Here is a 20,948-nt window from a genome sequence, read left to right on the forward strand (position 1 = left end):
CTGAAGGTGCCTCCTATGCACCCTCTCCTCATGGACATGGGCTATAGGAGGCTTACGAGGTCAGTCATAGCACTGTGTGAATGTGTGGATCCAGTTCAGTAAACTTCCATGCTGGAGTGATGGAGTATGGTGTGGAGATGTCCAGGAGATTTTGTGGTGTTTCTGGACTGCTTTTTCCAGAACGCTGTGTTGCAAGGTGGACAGAACCCAGGAGGGAAACTGGTTATGGCCATTTGCAGAGCACTCTGTCCGACCTCGTAAACTTTCCCACGGCATTTGGGAAACTGGTGCAAGGAGGTTTACAAGGGGCATACATGCCCCTTTGGCTTGAGGAAATCAGCCTAGACCTGGCACCCCAAGGGCTAAACTGGGACTGGAATGCTGGTTGAACCTGAGTTAATTCCTTGCAAAGACACTGAGGGATACATGTTGTTTCTTCCCTTTACCCTCTTTCCTTTCCAAATGATATTTGATACATTAGCCACATTTAACAGAGGGATGAGCATGTAAGAACAGCCTTACAGTGTCAGGCCAGAGGGCTAGATAGCACATTATCCCATCTCTGACAGTTACCATAGAGCTAGAGGATGCCTAGGGACTAGTAAGAGCAAGCAAGTGCACACTGTATTCCTCCCAGGTACTTTCCAAGCCTCTAGCCATTTTTAACTCTGGAAACTTCTCAAGCTGGACACTGCTTCTGTGTGTTCAGTGGAGCTCTGGGCATCTTGTTGCAAAGTGCAGATTCCTGTAAGTTTGTGAAAGTAGCCTGCCAGATCATAGAATCACAGAATGGTTTGGATTGGAAGGGACCTTAAAGATCATCCAGTTCCAACCCCCCTGCCATCAGCAGGGACACCTTCCACTAGACCAGGTTGCTCAAAGCCTCATCCAGCCTGGCCTTAAACACAACTTCCTTGGGATGGTCAGGAGTGCCCTAACCAAGGGAAAAGGGTGCATATTAAGCTAATGCTTTAAGATTTTAGGAAACAACCACAGGGAATATGTCAGTTGAGATGTGAATGTTTTGCATGTTAAGGTCAGCCCAACTGTGAAATGCAAGTGAGTAGAAAACAAGGACGACTAATTTCCAGTGCTGTCGGATTTACTTGCTCTTACTATTCAAGCCAGTAATATTAAACCAAAAGTTAACTTCTTTGGACTTGGAGAGAAAGTGTTATGTTCAGGGGAGAAATTTCACAGTTTTTTAGTAATTGGCAGTCTTGCATCCATGCAGCATTCTGAGAGGGGTGAGGCTCACATGTTAGATAACCCAGCTAGATACCCTAACTGGAACAATAGAGAACATACTTATTTTTGAAAGAGATGGTGAAGTTCACCTGACACTCGCCTCAGTCAAATATTTTGTAGGTAGGCAGGACTGTTCAGTATGGTCTGTGCTAAGGCTGAATTATAAATCATGCTGAGGAAACTTCTTTGAAGAGCTAGAGATCTTACTTTTCAATAAGAAGTTAAACTCGACAGAAGGCACAGAACTACTGAAGCTCAGAAGTCGTTGTGTGTGCAGATGAACCTGAATGAGCACATTACTCCTAAAATCCTTACCTTGAAAGAGAAGAGCATGCTGTACTGGGCTGATAATTGCAGGGTATCTTTTGCAGAGACATTGGTAAATGAATTGGTGAAAGAATAGTAAGTAAGATTAACTTAGTAAACAAGGAAAGATTGCTGGGTGGTTTCCTATCTGACAGAGCTGTATTTACTTGGGCCCAGAGCTGTAAAGGTTGTATGCCATCTCCACTGAAATGTGCCCATGTGGATCTGGTCCTTGGAGATTATCTAGAATAGGAAAAATTGCAACAATTTTAACAATAGCAATGTCAGAACAGCATAACTCCCAAACAGAAACGCTCATGAGGCTTGCATTAGTGTAGCATGTCTTCAGTGAGTGGCTGTAACATGACTAGTCCAAGCTCCCACACTGTGCATAGGGACACAGTTATAATCCAAGCACTAAAATGAAAATCTTTCTCAAAGTAGCTTTAAAGTAGAGAAGGCCTTCAGTTTTGCACACTGTAGTTGCTAATACAATAGATTCAGGTTTTTAAATAACCTTCCTTGAATGATTATTATTTACCAGCCCTGGATGGTGATGGCAGGGCACATAAAGTGGAAAACCCGATCTTCAAAGTTCTTTTGGAGTTACTAGGATGAGAAACTTGCTCTAAAATATTTGACTGCCTAGAACACTTGAAAAAGCCTCTATGTGTGAAAAGCAACCCCATGGAAGTTGTGTGTTCCCTTGGTGAGGAAGAACTCCTGAGTCACCTTTATAGGTAGCAGTTGACATCCCCTGGACATAAGCCTCACGTCTGGTGCCTCTGTAGAGTTACTCCTGCGTGTGAGGTTACTGCTATGTATGTAGCATTTAATTCTGTTAAGAAATGTTATTAATTTTAATATTTCAATGAATATTAAATCAGTGAATGAAACTTTCGTATTTAATCTTAATATTACTGAAAAATCAAAGTTAAGTTAATAATCAGTGCTTAATATTACTAGACATATTGCTTCCTACAGAGCATTTTGCCTATTTCGCTCAGCTCTACTTCCTTTCTTTTTAACCAAGTATGACTGTATGATGGTTTAACTACCATGTTCACAGTATTTTGTCTGAGTGAAGAATGGTGCAGTATTGAGAATTGCTTTCAAATTACTTGATCCCAGGAGGAGGTACTTAATTTAAACCTAGCCCTGGGTCTCAGACTTTTTGATTGTCAGACCAGTGAAAATTTTTCAAAAGTGACAGTGATCTTTTTGGAGCAAGTCAGAGCTTACTGAAGATGATTATTTTTTAAACATTATTTTTCTTGAAATTACTTGAGAGTACTTAATAGGCCATAGTTTGAAAATAGCTGTAGTACGTTATTGAGGCTACTTTGTAACAGTATGCCATTATAATTTAACTTCCCAGAAATGTATTTGAACGTTATGAATAATCCAGTTTTTAAAATGTTCTTGAACAACTATTACTGATAGTAAAATTTTATTTTCCCTGTAGTACTTCCCTTCTGTAATGTGTGATTTTGACTAGAATGTGAATTTTTATACTGTTAGTAGAGAAAATATTCTTTGCTGTTAGATGATACAGTGCCTCAAGACTAACTGTAAGGAAAGTATTTTCATTATGGTTACTCAGACTCTTTGATTATGCATTTTAATATCAAAATAAATTTGTTGACTACTAGAAGCTTGTTCTATGAAAACAAGCCCCTATTGATGGAGTGAAGCTTTATTAAAAAACAAACAAACAAAAATACAAAGAACACACACAAAAAAGCCTTGTCATTTATCTTTGAGGATTTGCACATAACCTTTTGCAAAATTAGATATGATGCCCATATTAAAAATATCTCTCAGACCTGGTGCTAGGGGGATTATCAGAATTATCTTAGTATTCATCTCTGATTTCTTTGAAATTTTTGTTACTTTGGTACAAGATAGAAGCTTACTGTTATGGAATCACTGAACTATGACAAGTCACCTTCCAGTTAGCATGCTTACAGTAGGAACCAAGGTTTGCTCAGGAGAATGTAACAAAACCACGGAAGAAAGCAGGGAACAGAGGGAACTGCATGAAAACATTTTGGTGGAAATGTGGGATTTCTCATTTTCATTCAGACTTCTTCTGTACCATAGGTGGCTTCAGCCAGGAAGAACTGCTAAAAATATGGAAGGGCCTATTCTACTGTATGTGGATGCAAGATAAACCTCTGCTACAGGTATAGTAACTGGTTTTATATTCACTTGAGTGGGTCTCTTCTAAAATACACTATAGGGACGTACCAATTTAGAATAGTGAAAATGACCTTAGTGAGTTTTGCTCACCTTTATTTTTCTTCCTCACCTGCTGCTCGTATGTGACGTGCAGTAGAGGTGACTGGAACTCAGTGATCCTCACCACATGAACAGAAGCCTAAATGGCATCATGCTTGGAGCCACCCTCTGAATGGCAGGTGTAGCTGTTCACCTTCCAAAACCAGAACTGAAATGTATACTGTTATGAAGTGCATAGATTTGGTGTAACTACAGCAGTAACAGCAGGTTGCCCTTAACTGCAACTACAACTTTTATTTAGACTCCTTTCAAAAGTTTCACGCTTCCTTTTCTTTTGTTAGTTCAGTGGCACTTCCTCTACTACCAGTTTTGTCTCTACTACTGACTTCTGTCAGTTACTACCAGCTTGTCTCACTGCTTTCAAAAGATACCAGTTTTGGAGTACTAAATCTTAGTAACCTCACTTAATCAGTTTTCAAATCCCTTGTCTGTTTGCATGAACAAGGTTTATCTCACACATAGCACAGAGAGCTTCACGTACAATTAAGCTAAATGAAAACAGTACCCCTAAAGTTTTACATCATTTGTTAATTCAAATAAATGGGATTTTTCTCCTCATAATTTAATTTTGTCTGCTGTCAAACAGATGATTTGTGCAGAGATCTGGTGAAATGAACAGGGCCTGATACCCTTAAACCTTCTCTTACAACTGACCTAATCCCAGTGGAACTGCAGTACTAAAGCAGCTGTTAAGGAAATATTTTTCATTTTGAGGGATATTTAATTATATTCATGCTTCTTGCTGTTTTCTGGTTGCATGTTTAGTGAGGAGAGCAAGCTCTGAAACGTGCTATGCTAACTATATCTATTTACTTTTAGGAAGAACTTGCAGACAATATCTCACAGCTTATCCATGTGATTCAGAATACAGAGGCTCGTAAGTACTTTGTCATTGTCTCATGCTGCGTAAGGTACTTCCATCTTTGGCGATTTTGAGGCCACTGTCACAGTGTCCGAACAGAGATGGCCAGATAGCTGTGCTGCTTTGGGTTTTTGCTTTGCTTTTTGTCCAACTGGTGTGTGCGATTGCATTAAGGGAAGTAGGAGATGTGGTTTGTTTCTGGTTGCTGCAGGGGAAGAGTTGTATCTCCAGTGTGATAAAGGTGAGACTTTGCAGGGTGGGTAGCAAAGCAAACTCGTCCCCTTACTTTGCCATTCTGCGTAGACTTACTTGTTCTGTGTATTTCCTACTCAAAACCAACCTTGGTTTATGAGCTGTTAAGCACTGAGTATTCACAATGCACTTGAAATAGAGTGCTTGGTCAATGCCAGAACTTGCCTGGGTAGAAATGAGTGCAGAATGGATATTTTGCTCTAACTTGTGTTTATATAACACAAAATAGATACAAAGCTGTCCCTGTAATTACAGTTGTTTTTAAAAGTAGCTGTGTGTGCCTTCTGTTGTGTTTTTCTGAAGTTTAATTGACTTGTCCTTGTACTCATCTCAAGCATGTCTTACCGTAGCTCTATCCCTGTCACTAGGCAAATCCCTAGGGAAATGCATCCCTTTCTCACATTGAAGTGATTTCTTCAGATTTTTTTAGGTTAGCAAAATAAACTCTTGTGCCAGACATGCAGATATTTTTTTCTTACTCTCTTACAGGGCACCTGTTCATTCAGACATTCTGGCAAACAATGAACCGTGAATGGAATGGGTTAGACAATCTGCGTCTTGATAAGTACTATATGGTAATGCTGCTGATTCTCTTGTAGATCTTTTTGGCAAAAAAGGTGTGGTGGTGGTGTGCTGGAAGGCAGTTTTGTCTGCACGTGCATTTATGTATATTGTAAGAGAAACACAAGTGACTATCTTCTTGGCTTTGCAAGAGATACTTGGTTTAAAGGTTTTCACGCACCACTGCAAATCCAAGTGCCATTACAGTTTGTCAGGCTGCAAATGCTTTCTTGTTTGTTTTCCTTTATAACATAGTGATGTTTCTCTTTGAATTCTCATTCTATACAGAATATATATACTGTCTCAGAGGACGCTGCATCAACATCAGTTATTTAGATCAGACTGTTTAAAGACTTTTTTATGACTGTATAAAGTAGTTTGGGGTCACTAGAACCCCAGCTTCCCACCACTGAGTATTCACATTCAGCTATGAGAATTCTTTCTATACGAAACACTGTATTAAAACAAATAGTAAAACCAGGGAAAGAAGAATCTTAAAAGACCTTCCTTTATAAAGAACAAAATAATGTTAGTCATCTTCTTTGAAAGAAGTTAATTCTACTGGTTTTTGTTTCTCAGTGTTAGCAGAAACCAGATATTTCAGTAAGTGAAGTGTTTTGAGCCAGTTTAATGTAGCTGTTTTACCTATGGCTGTCTCTTAGTGGAAGTTTCAAGTAAATGGAAATATTATTGTTGTTATTATCTGTCCCACATTGTTGTCTCCAGTTTAAGCTGTGGATTTTTTTAGATTTGTCAGCAATGAAGAAGTCAGGGTGGTGGAGCAAGAGAAGGCTGTATAGTAGAAATGGGCATGGATTGAAAGGATAGGAAATTAAAATAGGATATGAAAATAGTTTATTGTCTTTTGAGCTTCACCGCATCCTTCTGTTGCTTGACATGATAGACAAGTCTGTTAGAATGTTGGTATGAGGAATCTTTCCACCTTGTTGTGCTAGGAAGAGGTTTATTAAGAAGTCTATTCATCTTACAGTCACAGTAACTCCTTTATCTGTTTTCATGAACAACATGTATAATGAATTCTGTATTTTGCAGCTAATGCGTAAGATTCTGAGGCAATCCTTTGAAGTGCTGAAAAGAAATGAATGGGATGAAAGGTAAGCAGATTTCTGAATGTAGTTGCATCATACAGAAATTGCACAATTTACCTTTATCAAATATATTTTCATTTAATAGGTCCTTTCTCTCCATAGATGGCACTATCATGAAGCCTTAACACTAAGGCTTATTTGTTCTCCAGATAGCAATATGTAGTTTAGAAACAAAGTTAGGTGTTAGACTTCATTAAGTTAAATACACACTGCAATGGATAACTTGCATGTTCACCTAAGTGCATGTTTCACAGAAAGAGATGTGAGAAAGTAATTAGTGTATGCTTATGCCAAACCTGAATGTAGGAGCTTGTCGTGTGGTATTCCAAGCAGTCATGAAACCTGAAGGCTCCAAGTGGACCTTGCTAGATCTGACTGATTTAACGAGAGGTATCAATGGAATATGACCTGTTGAGAGGTTAGACAGGGAACCTGTATACAGAAAATACAGAAAAGGAATTTTTTGTTCAGTTATGTTGTTATTCTGATTGGCTGTGACTTTTAAAACATTTTTATTTTACTGTGTTTTATCATGGTGACTTGTCTTTTTGATAAGACAGAACTCCTTAATTGTAAACTGGCTTCCTGTTTGTGGTACACATCAGTGGTTTCGTTTCTATTTCTTCCATATTCTGTCAAATGGCAAGTAACTGCAGTCATCTTGCTCTGTCTAGAGCTCTTGTGCCACTTCTAAACTTGCTCTGTGTTTAAACCGATGAAGAGCTTTAAGTCTTTTAATTAAAAGTGTTTGATAACCTAGTGGTAAGGTTATCCTTTCTCTCTCTTGCCTTCTGAAATGTGGAATGTATATAGGCATGTTTTTCTGGAAATAGAAAGGAATGCAAAGCTAAAGTACATCCCATCCCCTCTGTTTTACCTTGATTTTGCATTGGGTAAATGCCCACAGGTTGAGAGATGAAAATGCTCCTTGACAGGAACAGAAAGTGTGGGAGTAGATTCAATAAAGCCGAAGCCCTTCTTCCCCACACACATTCCCATGGCAGAGACACGGTCACCCAAACTGATCTCTAACAAGGTTTCTTACAGTTTTGGCCTCCCTTTTTCCAGCTTCACTGGAAGGATGGCCTGGAGGCCCTTCACCACCAGAGGAGGCAGAGTGGGAAGAGAAGATCATGATTCCCTTCTTGGCAGAGCGAGGTGGCTCAAGAGCTGCCTTTCCCTCCTAGGTGGAACCTAGAAGCTGCCTAGAATGTCTTCCATTTCTCCTATCTTTTAAAATGTTTTTGAAGGAAGGAGTATTAAAGTAAAACTGAAATAATCTTGATGGTTTTGGAATCCTTTAAATTCTCTTTGGAACTTAAAATGTTTGTTCTGGGCAAAGTTGCAGGAAGTCCCACAGAATGCCAAAGGAGAAAGCATGGTATATACAAAGCTTCACTTTCTTGAAAGATAGCAAGGATAGGTCCCAGGGGGGGAAAAAAAAGGCTGCTTAGATGCAGCAATAACAGCATGTCTCTGAGCCATGTCACTCCTGCAGTGTTTGTTAGTACTCCAGAAGTCAGTAACTGAACACAGCCATAGTCCTACTTGAACACAGCTCAGTCACTTCTGGCTCGAGCTGTTGGGATGATGATTTCTTTTATGCCTAGCTTAGCCCTCGATCTGTTCTTCAGTATAATTATTTTGCTCTAAGGGACAGTGGATAACATGCTTTATCGAAGGCAAAGTCTGCACAGCTGAAATGAGTTTGAGAAGGATTAGTACTAAATTTAACCATTAAGTGTGCACCAAAATGAAAATTGTCTCCTAAAATGGAAAGGTGCAAGGTGTTGTCCATCAAGGATGAATGTGACAGCTGTGTCTTCAGGAGTGCTCTACTCAAACGGCAGAAGCCCTTCTCCTACCTGTCAATCACGTGGCATAATAAACTTTGGTCCAAACTAAGATGTGACTTTTAAAGCAATGATTTCTACTGTAGCACATCCCCTGTATTGAGTGGATTCTGTCCAATGGTACAAAATCATCTAGACTTTAAGAGTTCTGATTATGGATGGATTTTTTAAATTTTTGTTTTATTTTAAGAAGGAAAAATTGGTCAATGGATTTATTTCTTATGAATGTTAAACAGACATCTTAAAGAACTGGTAAAACCATGAACAACTAGAATTTGTTTTCAAAGGAAATAGAATGTGAGCAATTAAATATTAATATCTTGTTCTTATTTTTATTTTCTCTTTTTTTTTTTTTTTTCTCTAGTCTAATTGAACTGTTCCTGCTGCTCCAAATGAAAGAAGTTATGGACCCAGACAGCAATGCTCCCATTGGGATAAAGTTGCATTTCATTGATATCTATCTGGATGAACTGGCTAAAGTTGGTGCAAAGGAGGTTAGAAAATATGTTGTCATTTTCTTCCTGATTAGTGTTAACTGTGGCATGCGGTATTTTAGAAGAAATACAATATTTAGGTTATATATATTTTAACAGTTTTAAATATAACATAGCAACATTGAATAAGCATGAAGAAAGTGACTTACCACAAGTTATGCTTTTACTTTTGTTCATGTCTTAGTGTAGGCAGTGAGAATACAGTAGTTTCTCTCAAGTGCCTGAAGACTTGTATGCTGCTCCAAATTGAAGTTGGAAATAACAATATAAAGTTTATACTGTTCTCATTTGTTTGCTTCAACAGAAAGGACTGAGCATCTTTTCCCTTGTGTGAACATGTTTCCCCGTCTTTGCTTTTGCAAAAGCTGACATAAAGCCTGCTTATTTCAGTTATACAATCTTGGCTGATTGTATAATACACCTGAATAGAGGAAGAAAGAGCTTTCAGAGTTGTCTGTTAGTTGCTTATTGTTGGCTTCAAGCATTGTCGCTTGTGCTTTGAGCAGTTTCCCCTCTGCATCCAGTTATTCATTTTGCTGGCAACATCTGTCTTTCTTTGCTGTGTACTGCTGGTTCAATTGCCCTTAATTTTAGTTGATATTGCAGTGATGCAGAGTTTTGCAGCAACTGAAAGCCTGTTACTGCAGCTGTCGCTGCTGAACTTCTTCCAGAGAGTCTCTCTCCTGTTACTCCGCTGGGGCGAGCTGCCCGCTGCCCCGCATTTAGCTCCAGGCTTCTGCTCATTTACCTCCTCTTGTTTCTGGCATCTCATACATCTTCTCGCGATGGATGAAGCTATTAGCAATTTTCCATTTGTATTCTTTGCAGTCAGTGCTGAAAGCAATTGTGCCTGCAGCTTTTGTGGCTCTGGGTTGTGGAGTGTGAAAGAGACAGCGTCTGCACAAGAGAAGTGCCCGCACTTGAAGCCCAAATAGTTTCTGCAGCTCCACAGTCACAAAACTCTCATTCCATGGCTAAGCCACTCACAAGAAGCATAGGGAATTAGTCCTCTAGACTACTTCAGATCATAGCTGATGCTCATAAATTGAGTTTAGGGAAGGATTTTTATCTTTACTACTGCTGTACTGGTGTTTTGGTCCAAGCAGTCCAGTTAAGAGAAGCCCAGATTAATGTCTGCTACAGACCTTCTTTGTCAAAGAGGACAAAATTACTTAAGTTTTTTCTGCTTCATGTTTCCATATCTAAAATAATAAACCTCGTTATATTTCTGTACTCAGTAGATTAAATAGTCTGCAAAGCAGTTAACATTTTTATAATCCTTCCAGGGAATATCTGGAAGTTAGTGGTAGCAGTGGTAGCAAAAAGTCACTGGATACTCCTGTCAGTTGGAATTAGACAGTATGCTGAAACTCTTTGACTTCTTAAAGAAGATCCCTGTATGCCAAATATTCAAGGAATTTGAGTATACACATACAGTATTTACTGTACTAATTATTTTTTTCTTTCTAATTACACAGCTCACAGCCGACCAGAATCTCAAGTTCGTTGAACCTTTCTGCAAAATTGCTGCCAAATCAAAGGAGTAAGTTTAATGAAAAGATAAATATTTTTTAAGAATTAGGAAATCCTACATATACCACTCCACATGCTAATAACTGGATTGAAAAAGAGCCATAGTGTAACTTTAGAATGTAGAGAAAGAAGGATACTTTACTAACAATGTGCACAGTCATTTGAAGGTAACTTGTGTTTAGTTAATAGATATAGATAATCTTTATGGATTTATAAGAACTACGTCAACCCCTATTGGTCGGGTTTATGTAGTTATATTTTTTAACATGCATAGAAGAAGTGAGCAGGCTATAATGTTTGTGGTTGCGGTATAATATAGAGCAGCATATAAACACAGTGACATTTAAGAGGGGAACATTGTCAGGACACTATTTGTATTAAAAGACTGCTGTTTAGGAAGTAACAGGTTCACTTTCCTCATCTGGAGAGCTTTTCTTCTTTCTTACCCATTTTCCATGTCTCTCAAGTTTCCTTTTTTTTTTAATGTGTGTGTGCTTTTGCCTTTCAACTCTCATCCCCGCTCTCTTGTAACACAGTCGATGTGTGCTGCATGCCGTAGCCACTCGTATCTTTGAGATGATTGTGGATCAGTCTCCCTACGCCATTGAGGACCTAATGAAAGAACTGGGTAGCAACAATGATGAGGAAGATGCGTCTGAAGAAGACAAACAGGAAAATGAAGAGGTGCCTAAAACCAAAGGTGAGGAGGAAGTTCTAAATGGCCTTGGTTACACTTGCTAGGATTTAAAAATCTGTTTCCTAAAAATACATTTCTGCTCTGAACCAGTCAAACACATGTTCAAGGTGTTGTAAGGGTAATTGTGTTTTCATCTCTTCTCTTCAGATGTGCTTAAACAAAGTGACTCCAAAAGAACATATCACAAAAATCAGTGGTCTCTCTAAAACCAAGCAATATCGGCTTTCTGCAACAGTGCTAGTTGATAACCCAATCCAGCTTTTGGGTCTTGGATATTCAGAACGTTTTACAAGAAGATGAGGTTTTTGGCATTGTGTGGGAGTTTTAGATTTAAAAAAAAAAATTAAAAAATCAGGAATTTTTTCAATCCAGCTACACTTTGGTACAGAGGCAATTTCTTAAAAGGTGCTTAGAAAATGCCACAGTTCTGTATTGTGTGATGGTGACATAAAACAGTTAAATCACTCCAGGCTCACAAGATGGCATGAAGAAAAATGCACCTGATCTCCTATGAGAGTAGTGCATGCTGTCTCAGTTTTTACAAACTAAAAATTAATATTGAGTCCTTTTTTTTTATCGTAGCAGACAGACGTTTGTCAAGAAAATCAGCACAGAACTCTGAAAAAGAAGAGGATGTCTGTGAAAATTCTGATGATAGTATCGGGACTGTTCTTCAGGTTTGTGGTTTGCTTGCTTTGTTACTGATACTCCCCCTCTGTTTTCTTTTTTCCCCATCCCTTTCAAGAGGTACAGAAGTAAAGGGTGTTAATCAGATAAACATGTTACAAAATTTTAATCTCCTTCTGCTTTATTGTCAAGTAGTATAAATGTACTCTGTGGTAGTATGTAGGAAAATAAATCCATGTCTAAATTCTGAATTCTTCTTTCCTTTCTCCCACACCTTTTTTCTGCTCCTCCCTTCCTGTCTCAAGAGTTCAGAAATGTGTGGCAAAAGTCATTATGGGTGGTGAAGCAGTCAGCCTAAGTTACACTGAAGAAATGTAATGGATGATGGGATACATAGGAGAGAGAGTAACATGTTGCAGTTTCAGTTTTTTTAGATCCACTTTCGGGGCAGTGTAGTGTTTTTAACAAATCCTCCAATCAAACACATGTGCAGGCAGATACGGTTCGTGTGTCTGTTTTTAAGCAAGAATTAGGATATGACTCACTTTAAATCTGATATTTAGCTAAATATTTGCGTGAGTTCTCCGTTGGCTTCTCCTTTGAGTAAGACTTAGGGTTAGAAATGTTTGAGAAAGTGATAGTGAGTTCATCTGTTCTGTTAATGAAGCAACTATCTGTAAAGGTCAGTATACATGTGTGAAAGGGGGTGTAAATTTCAATACAGAAAAAGTGCTTTGGGTTTAAAGGAAGTGACTGTTTCAAGGATGTGTGTGTTACTTGAAGTTTTGATAACATGAGTCATATTGGGTTATCTTACACGAATAAGCTAACTAAGAAAAGCTGTATCATACTTTCCTCCAACAGTTTGATTATAAGGCCGTTGCTGACAAACTCTTTGAATTGGCAAGCAAGAAAAATACACCTTCCCTTAACAGAAAGCGTCTATACAAGCTGGTCAAAAAGTGAGTTCTGTTGAAATATACCTTGCATGTGCCACCTTGTCCTAAACAACCTCTACTTTGCTTTCTCCCTACCCTCACTTGTCCCGGTGGCAATGTCATGAGAACAGCCTTGTCTGACAGCCCTGCTTAACACGCATAAGGTGCCTGAAGCCTGTGCTACTATTCCTCATTGGTACTAGAGAACTGCAGCTAGCTGAGGTATATGTACATTGGGTGGATTTATACTGCAGAATGTAACATTAGATTGTGTGTGATGCAAATTACAGATAGAAGTGTTAAATTGCTCTTTTCTCCATATTTTCAGTGATTTGGTTTGAGTTTTTGGATTTCTGAGGCAGATCTCTTCTGGAATGAGCTCTTTGTAACTTCCTGTGTAAAATACGTTGTTCCTATTTTGACAAAACCATAATAAGTACAATGACACTATGCTGCTAGTGTTATTATGGGTACTAAACCACTAATCCTGTTCTATATTTCTTTCTCTCTCTTCTTCCCCACCTCCAGGTTCCAGGACTTAGCAGAAGGTAAGGTCTGAGCAGCATACAGAGACAGTAGTTTCCTTCCGTTAAAGGGTAATGTTCCCATACGACATGTATTGCAAACCTTTTTTAAAATGTGTATTTAAAGAATATTGTTTAGAGGGGTTTGTGGGGTTTTTTAAATTTTATTCAGCCATATTACACATTTTTTGTGAGAAGGCCAAATCGCCTTCACAATTTGAGCAACCCTGTACTTTGTCCTTGAATGAAAGATTATTATTTTCACTTAAACAAATAGGAATCAGTCATATTATTCCTTTGGGGTTGAGTGGGGAACAAGGAGCTGATTTTCTTTCTGTGGGAGTTATCCGGTTCACATGCAGCATAGCTCCCACAGAAAGAAAATATACATATGCTGTTCATAGAAATAGAACTGTTAGTTTTCAGATACCTTATCGTTCCTCCTCAACAGGAATCTTCCCCCAAGATTTTCCTGAAGATGTTTCTACAGATGAAGACGATGATGAATTCAGCAGGGGAAAACGAAAGAAAAAAGCTGTCAAGCCTTGGGAGAAAAATAAGTTAGAAAAAGTAGAAGGTAAGGCAAGATGAACCTTGGGAAAAGAGACAGTCACGTGTAATTTGGCAAAGTTTCGGATACAGGCTGTTCTGAAGAAGACAAACGTGTTGTTCAGGATATGCTGATTTGTATCATGTAGCAATTAAGGTTAAATGTGAAATTAAGGGCTCTTTGAAAGTGGTGGGAATTTTGTTACCAATTTTGAGGCAAGCATCACGTAAAAAATTTAAATCCAAAGCAGAACTTGAAAGCAGTTGTTTGTATTGCTCCGTTGAGCAGTTCCATTTACTGTAGGAGAACAGAAACATGTCAGTCTTCTTAAAATAAGATGACTCTTAGAATGTAGGAATTTGACAGTGTTTCTGGAAAGGTGAAGAGAGTTACCAAGAACCACATGCAAGTATCTCTAACATCATGGCTTATATTGGCGTGGCACTAGCCCAATCATACTGCAAAATAACTCACTGAACTAATGAATCCCTGAGATGCCCTTCTGATGGGCTTAATAGGTGGGTAATAACAACTTTTTCTAGCAATACTGCTGTACAGAATAGAGTTATCACAGGGAATGGCTTAGATGTTAACTGTGACAAGGCAAGATCAGAAAAATATTAATTAGGCCAGGTGCCAGAGGAATGCAATGTCCTGACCAGCTGTAATAGTAAAACTGTTGTGCTGAATGATTGCAGGAAAATGGTACACCTATTTTAAAAGAAAAGGAAAAAAATAGAATTCAGTTGTTGTTTGTTCAGTTTGTGTTTCACATCAGTGTTACATGTTACATTCCTTTTGGGGTAGATTTAGAGGATGAAGAGATGTCAAGTGCAAAGGAGACATCAGTTCCCCAGAAGAAGAGGAAAAAACGGAAGAAGAGGGACAGCCCAAATGCTGATTCTGGAACAGCTGATGGAAATTTTGAGGAGGGAGTAGCTGAAACATCTGGATCTAATGTTTTTAGCCAGGGAAAGGTGCCAGAAAATAACAAGGAAAGAAAGAAAAAGAAATTGCTAGTGAATGAGGCAAATGAGACCACAAACGTAGCAAGTGACACCAGAGAAAGTCATGGTATCCCTGCGCAGAACAGTCCAACTGATGCAGAACAGAGTAAACAGAGTCAGTTGAAGAAAATGAATCCAGAAGTGCAAAATGTTCCTGTAAAACCAGCATGTCAGAATGGACCAGCAAATGCCAGTGAGGCAGAGGATGTCAGCCCATCTGTCACACCTTTAACTCCTAAGGCTGTGAAAAATAAACAGAAACGAGGGGCTGTCTTAGGGAATGGGGACACCCTTTTTCAGCAAACTGACACGAAATCCAACAAGGAGGGCTTGCTGAGGACCCTGTCAGGAGATGCAGGCTCTGAATCTGTGCCCTCCAGAAAGGTCAAATTGAAGACAAAGACAAAGCTAGTTGGCTTGGAAGGGGTAAAAGTCTCCAGCCAGAAAGTAGCAACCTTAAAAAAGAAGAGAAAAGTAAAAGAGGTGCTAAACTCGGTCGAAGCCAATGGGGTTCTGGAGGCTGCATGCAAGAAAAGCAGGAAGGAGGTACGTATCTCTCATTCTTTTATTTCACTTCTTCATGAACTGCCAGGCTTGTTTTCAAATTTGGCTTTAGCTTCACTGAGAGCATTTTTTCTTTTCCCTCCCTTATAGGAAAGCAGCACTGTTCTATTACCATTAAAGAAAAAGAAAGCAAAACCAGGAAATGATTTTGTAAAATTTGAAAAATCAACTTTACCAAAGCCAGTGTTCTTCAGGAAAGCCAGAAGCACCATCTCTTCCCCCAGGGCATCCATGCAGGTAACGTGGTCTCACAGATAGCAGCTGAGTCTGGGCACAGGTCTCTTCCAAAGCTACTTGCCCCAGCAAAGGGTGTGACTTCACTCATGCTGTTTTTTCCACTCTGTGTTAGGCTCCTAACACAGACAGATAAAACTGGAAATGCTGTTGCATTTCCTTCTAGGCAGAGTCACACATGGCTCCAGAGTTTCAGAAAATGAGTTGTAGGCATCTTTAAAATCACTTCTTCCTTCCCCTCTGCTTTCAGAAATACCTTCTTGTTGAAAGGACGCCATTCTGAACCTGCTCATTTTGCAAGAAAGCAAAAGCATAAACTGACTTGCAGTCTTGCTAAGGGACTTTGAGCCTCCATTTCTTCCCATTTGTGGAGGCTGGCAACAGTATGGAGCTTCAAAAGACTGCCCTCTTTTTTTAAACTTCTTAACATATAATATCTGTTTCAAGCCCTCTTTGCACTTTGAGGCCTGAGTGCAGTGTAGCCAGTGTATTTCATACACAAATATATTCCTGTTATTGAATTGTATAATGATGTTACGGAGAGTATGTGATTTCTCTACAAATGGAATATGTTTGCTTTTGGCTAGAAAAACAGTGCTGTCTTAGCAGGGGTCAGTGCTAGAGGGTTGGGGGAGCTCCAAATCAAATGAAGGAAGTAGGCTGCTTGGCAGTGGTTTTGGTAGGATGCGGGTAAAAGAACTCGTAGCATTGCCGCATAAATCTTACTTTATTTCATGTCTTTATTTTACTTTATAGCTGAACAAGCTGCAGTCGTCCAGCTCCAAAAAAGTCACGTTTGGCTTGAATAAAAACATGACTGCTGGTGAGTCTAATACATCTGTGTGTCTCCACAATCTCCCCTGTAGCCGAGGAAGTGGGGAAGCTGTACGCAGTGATACACACCTATACTCTTCACCTCTCTGGAACAGAATTATTCTGATCCTTCTTTGTCTTAATTTTTATGTATGGTTTATAAACCATCCTCAAGTTCCTGTCCAGAGGGGATGGTAAAGTTTAAGACATTCAGCCCAACAGATAGGTTTGTCTGATTACAGGGTGCTGCATTACTGACTCTCAGACGGAGCCTTATGGCTAAAAAACAGTGCAGCAAAGCGATAGAGACTCCTTCCTGAGCTTCCTGTTCTGCAGGGAAACACATGCACCTCACAGTCTTCATTGCTCGCTTCTGTTTCACAGGACAAAGGTGCTAATGTGTTATTAAACAGCTCAGGCTGTTTAATAGCAAAGTTTCAGTTTTATCTTGGCTGCCTGTGGTTTATTAATGATAATGAGCAGATAAATGTCAGTTCCCTTCTGGATCCCACATGTAAGCAGTGTTTTCCCTGTTAAATAAATGTCTTGCTCCATAGCATAAAAGTTTATAACATGTATTCATTTAGCTATTTTTGGTTTTGACTCTCTGAGGTGTGCTGTTGGCCAAGTTCAAATGAAGAACAGTGAGTTTAGATATATGTCTTTATGTTAATATAACACAGCTGCACAAAGAGAAAAAAGTGCCTACCTGCCAGCAGAAGGGATAACAAAGAGCCTCTAGAGTCGTGCTGTTTAACAGCCAGAGCAGAGCCACTTCTTACCCATCATCATCTTTGAAACTGGAGTGTGGTGTTTTTCAGGACAGCTGGAACACTTGTTTCTGAGGAGTAAGCCCAGAGTCTCTGGTGGTCTGTGAAACCATGAGAAACATTTCACAGCCCCTCTATGGATTGTAGCAGACCCCGTTCTCAAAGGCACTCTACTAAGAGCTAGGCTTCACCAACATCACTCAGTTTTTTTGCAAAGTCTTACGTTTCTGATCTTTAGTCATGAACTTAAGGATCTAAGGCAGACTTTGCTGTATGAGGAGAGGCTGAAGTCGCTTGGTTTGTTCAGCCTGGAGAAGGAGGCTGAGAGGAGATCTCATTGCAGTCTATAACTGCCTCACAAGGGGAAGAGGAGGGGCAGGTCCTGATCTCTTCTCTCTGGTGACCAGTGATAGAACCAGGGGAAATGGCAGGAAGATGTGCCAGGAGAGGTTTAGGTCGGACATTAGGAAAAGGTTCTTCACCCAGAGGGTGGTGGAGCACTGGAACAGGCTCCCCAGGGAGGTGGTCATGGCACCAAGCCTGACAACATTCAAAAAGCATTTGGACAACACCCTCAGATGCATGGTCTGAATCTTGGGATTGTCCTAGGCAGGGACAGGAGTTGATCCTTGTGAGTCCCTTCCAACTCACAACATTCTATGGTTCTTATGATTCCAGGGTTGGGCGATTCCACAAGTGATTGACGGGCCAAATTATTCCAGGAGTTGTATTTCTTTTAACTTGTTTGCTTGTTTTTCAACAGAGTTTAAAAAGACTGATAAAAGTATATTAGTGAGCCCAGAAGGACCCTCCCGCGTGGCTTTCAATCCTGAACAGAAACCCCGTCATGGGGTGCTGAAGTCACCCGCAGGTACCCCAGCAGGAGAACCTCACGTGAAGAAACCACTTGCTATGTCAGCTAAGAAAAGACCAACTGCTATGGACTTATTTTAAACCAAGAGATGTGGCCTACTTTTGTACAGGACATTTTGCTAACCTAGAATGTTCTCTGGAGGTATTTTGAACTTTTTTATTTTTTTAAGTTAATACAAATTGTATATACAAAATTCTGATTGTGACCTGAGTCATCACTATTTTGACACCACTTCGGCTGTATCTTGAAATACTTGTTTTATCTATTTACAGAAAAGAAACAAATTCCAGTCTCTGCTCAGGTTTGGTCTACAAAAAGTATGGTCTATGCCCATGTCATTCCCAAGAGACTTGTTCATTTAATTAAGGAATGTTCAGGGTTTGATTGTTCTGATTTTTTAATATTTTTTTTTAGCCAGTTTAAGGAAACTTGCACCTCATGCTATTAAACTGTCTTTCATTGGACAGGGCTTCAAATGGAAAAAGAAAATGTAGATTTTTAAACCTACTAGTTGTTCATGGATTTTAAAATTTTACCCCATCATTTTTGACGTGTCACCCTTGGCATCCTCTTAATTCTTCTGGAAATAACGATTTACCTCATGTCTCTGTTTAATAACAGCCGGACTTGGGTAGCTTTACAGATAGTAAGCAAGCTTTCCCTGGGATAAGAAATGCCTGGCTGCTCAAGTGGTCACTGTTGCAAATAAACCTTCACAGCTGGTTGCCTGCTGAGTTGGGAACAGTCACCACATTATTTTCAGTAACACAAGTGCCAAAGCTGGCTTACACTTGTCACATTGTAAGCTGGCTTCTTCTCTTTACTGTAACTGAAATAATGCTCTCACATGGTAGAAATCTTTGATATTTCCAGGTCTTTCCCCCACCCCACTGCTGTCTTTCCTGAAAGTCTGACAAGACTCCTAGATTTTTTTCTTTAGCAGCTAGTGTCACGACATTTTACCAGAACTCAGATCTCATTCTGTGAGTGAACCTCTGATTGTCCTAAAGCGAGCTAGATCAGCGTACTGCATCTTTGGTTAGGACACACATCTCTCTCTAAAAGCTTTGGTGCCTCTCAGTACAGGGTAAGACTCAACAGCCCAGACAGCTTGGTTTTGGTTTTGGTGTAGAACCAGAAGAATTCTTTCTGCAGCATTTCCTTGCATTAAGTTTTTATTTGGATATTTCATTACTGCTGTGCATGTTTTGTTTTTTCTTTGCTGCTTTGGTAAAGAATGAGGTGTAATAAGGTACCTTTAAGGTATTCTAAGAGGGATCTGTGAGGAAGGGGAGATCACATGAAAATAAAAACTTTGATACGGTTGGAAGATTTGAAATCTTTCTTTGGAAGTTTTCCTTGTGCATATAAGGCAAAGGCTTTGCAGCAGATCTTTACGTTAGAGCTCAGCTTCAAAGCACACAGTCTGGTGCTCAAGCAAAATTATTCATGAATCTTCCCACCAGTTACTTCTGTGATCCTGTAAGAGAGAAGGTAGGCCTGCTTCATTACGGTGTACTATGCTAACTGGTAAACATTCAGCTACTGCAGCCAGCAGAATTAAATTTTGTGATGTAATATATTTGCATATTTTGATACTATTTGTTACCAGTCTTTGATGCTGACTGTCCTCTGCCAGATTACTCCCCACAAGAAACTGGATTGAAACTGCTCTTTCGTTGTTTATCTAGAATTTCTTTAAAATACTTTTGTCCTTGTCGATGGCTGGTTGGTCTCAGTTGCTCAGTTCTAATCCATGCCAGTTTGTGCACTAAGTTTGTGACAGTCCATGGTTTGTGGTACTGCCATGGAAGTGTTAGAAAGTCCTTTTGCTCTTTTCTCATTTAAAGTGAAGGACTGAATTGCATTTGGCTTTGTTGTAATTTGTATTGGCTTGACTGATTAGCAAAGAACTCTGGAGAATACATCTGAGAAAATTAATATTTGCTGTTTGTTGTTCATTTATTTTTAAAAAAAAATTCATTGTATATTAGCATAATACATTTTTTTTGACATGACAGTGGTAAGTAGAATTTAACAAAGACTGTTCAATATGTTGTGCCGTTTATCTTGTACTGTGGGTGAGAAGTCTTTTGTGGAATATGCATAAAAGCATTTCTATGTGCATGGTTGTAAATGCATTAGATTGAAGATGCCATATTCCTCCGAGTATATAGATGCAAACAATCAGTAGGTGGATCTGGTGTGCACAGAAAAATCCAGGATCAGGATGCACTGGGGTTTGGTTTTGTTTGGGTTTGTTTTTAATATATGTAACCTATTAAGGAAATGTATTTAAATGGTTGTCTGGATATTTTTCTATTGGTTGTGGATCCTTTGAACCTGTTGCTTGTCCAAATATTTTGCTGCCCACAGTGCTAAATGGAGAATGCAGAAATGGGCAGTCAGGTTTTTATTGAAAATTTTAGTGATATGATTGCTTAGTGGCATTCATGCATAATCCATCTGTGCCATGAAACTGGTGGAATGTTTTTTATATATACATATGTGGTGTGTATGGTCTTCAGTGGTCTGGAATTTCATTCAGGGCAATTTTATAAACAAAACCCAAGCACTGTCAATGCAGTTTAATCAGCATTGTTGGGTTAAATTGAATACGCTACCCAAAATATTTGGATAGTGACAATTCCAATAAATGATGAAGACAAAAAAAAGGATATCCCAGATGTTACATTTATTTCTAGACACAATGGTACTGTAAGGAGAGATGTATCAATGGGAAAAGCGAAAAGAAAGACTGATCTGACCTGTTTGATGTTGCTTCATAGGTTTTTTCATAGTGTTACTCCAACTCTGCAGCTGCCAGTCAT

At 39.2% G+C, this 20,948-nt stretch overlaps 1 protein-coding gene across 1 annotated transcript; it reads left to right on the plus strand.

The window, feature by feature from the left end:
- Window positions 1-3,639: 3,639 nt before the first annotated feature.
- On the plus strand, window positions 3,640-18,405 carry RRP1B (ribosomal RNA processing 1B; the record flags this gene model as incomplete). The annotated part of the gene is made up of 15 exons (XM_029085449.1): window positions 3,640-3,740; window positions 4,675-4,732; window positions 5,459-5,544; window positions 6,584-6,645; window positions 8,857-8,986; window positions 10,465-10,529; window positions 11,056-11,219; window positions 11,799-11,893; window positions 12,708-12,805; window positions 13,310-13,329; window positions 13,757-13,882; window positions 14,669-15,408; window positions 15,517-15,663; window positions 16,417-16,483; window positions 18,007-18,405. Coding segments are annotated over 15 exons (2,150 nt in total), but the record flags the coding sequence as incomplete, so codon positions are not given.
- Between the last annotated feature and the right edge of the window lie 2,543 nt (window positions 18,406-20,948).

Source organism: Antrostomus carolinensis, unplaced genomic scaffold (assembly GCF_000700745.2).
Source record: "Antrostomus carolinensis isolate BGI_N321 unplaced genomic scaffold, ASM70074v2 scaffold26646, whole genome shotgun sequence".
Taxonomy (NCBI): domain Eukaryota; kingdom Metazoa; phylum Chordata; class Aves; order Caprimulgiformes; family Caprimulgidae; genus Antrostomus; species Antrostomus carolinensis.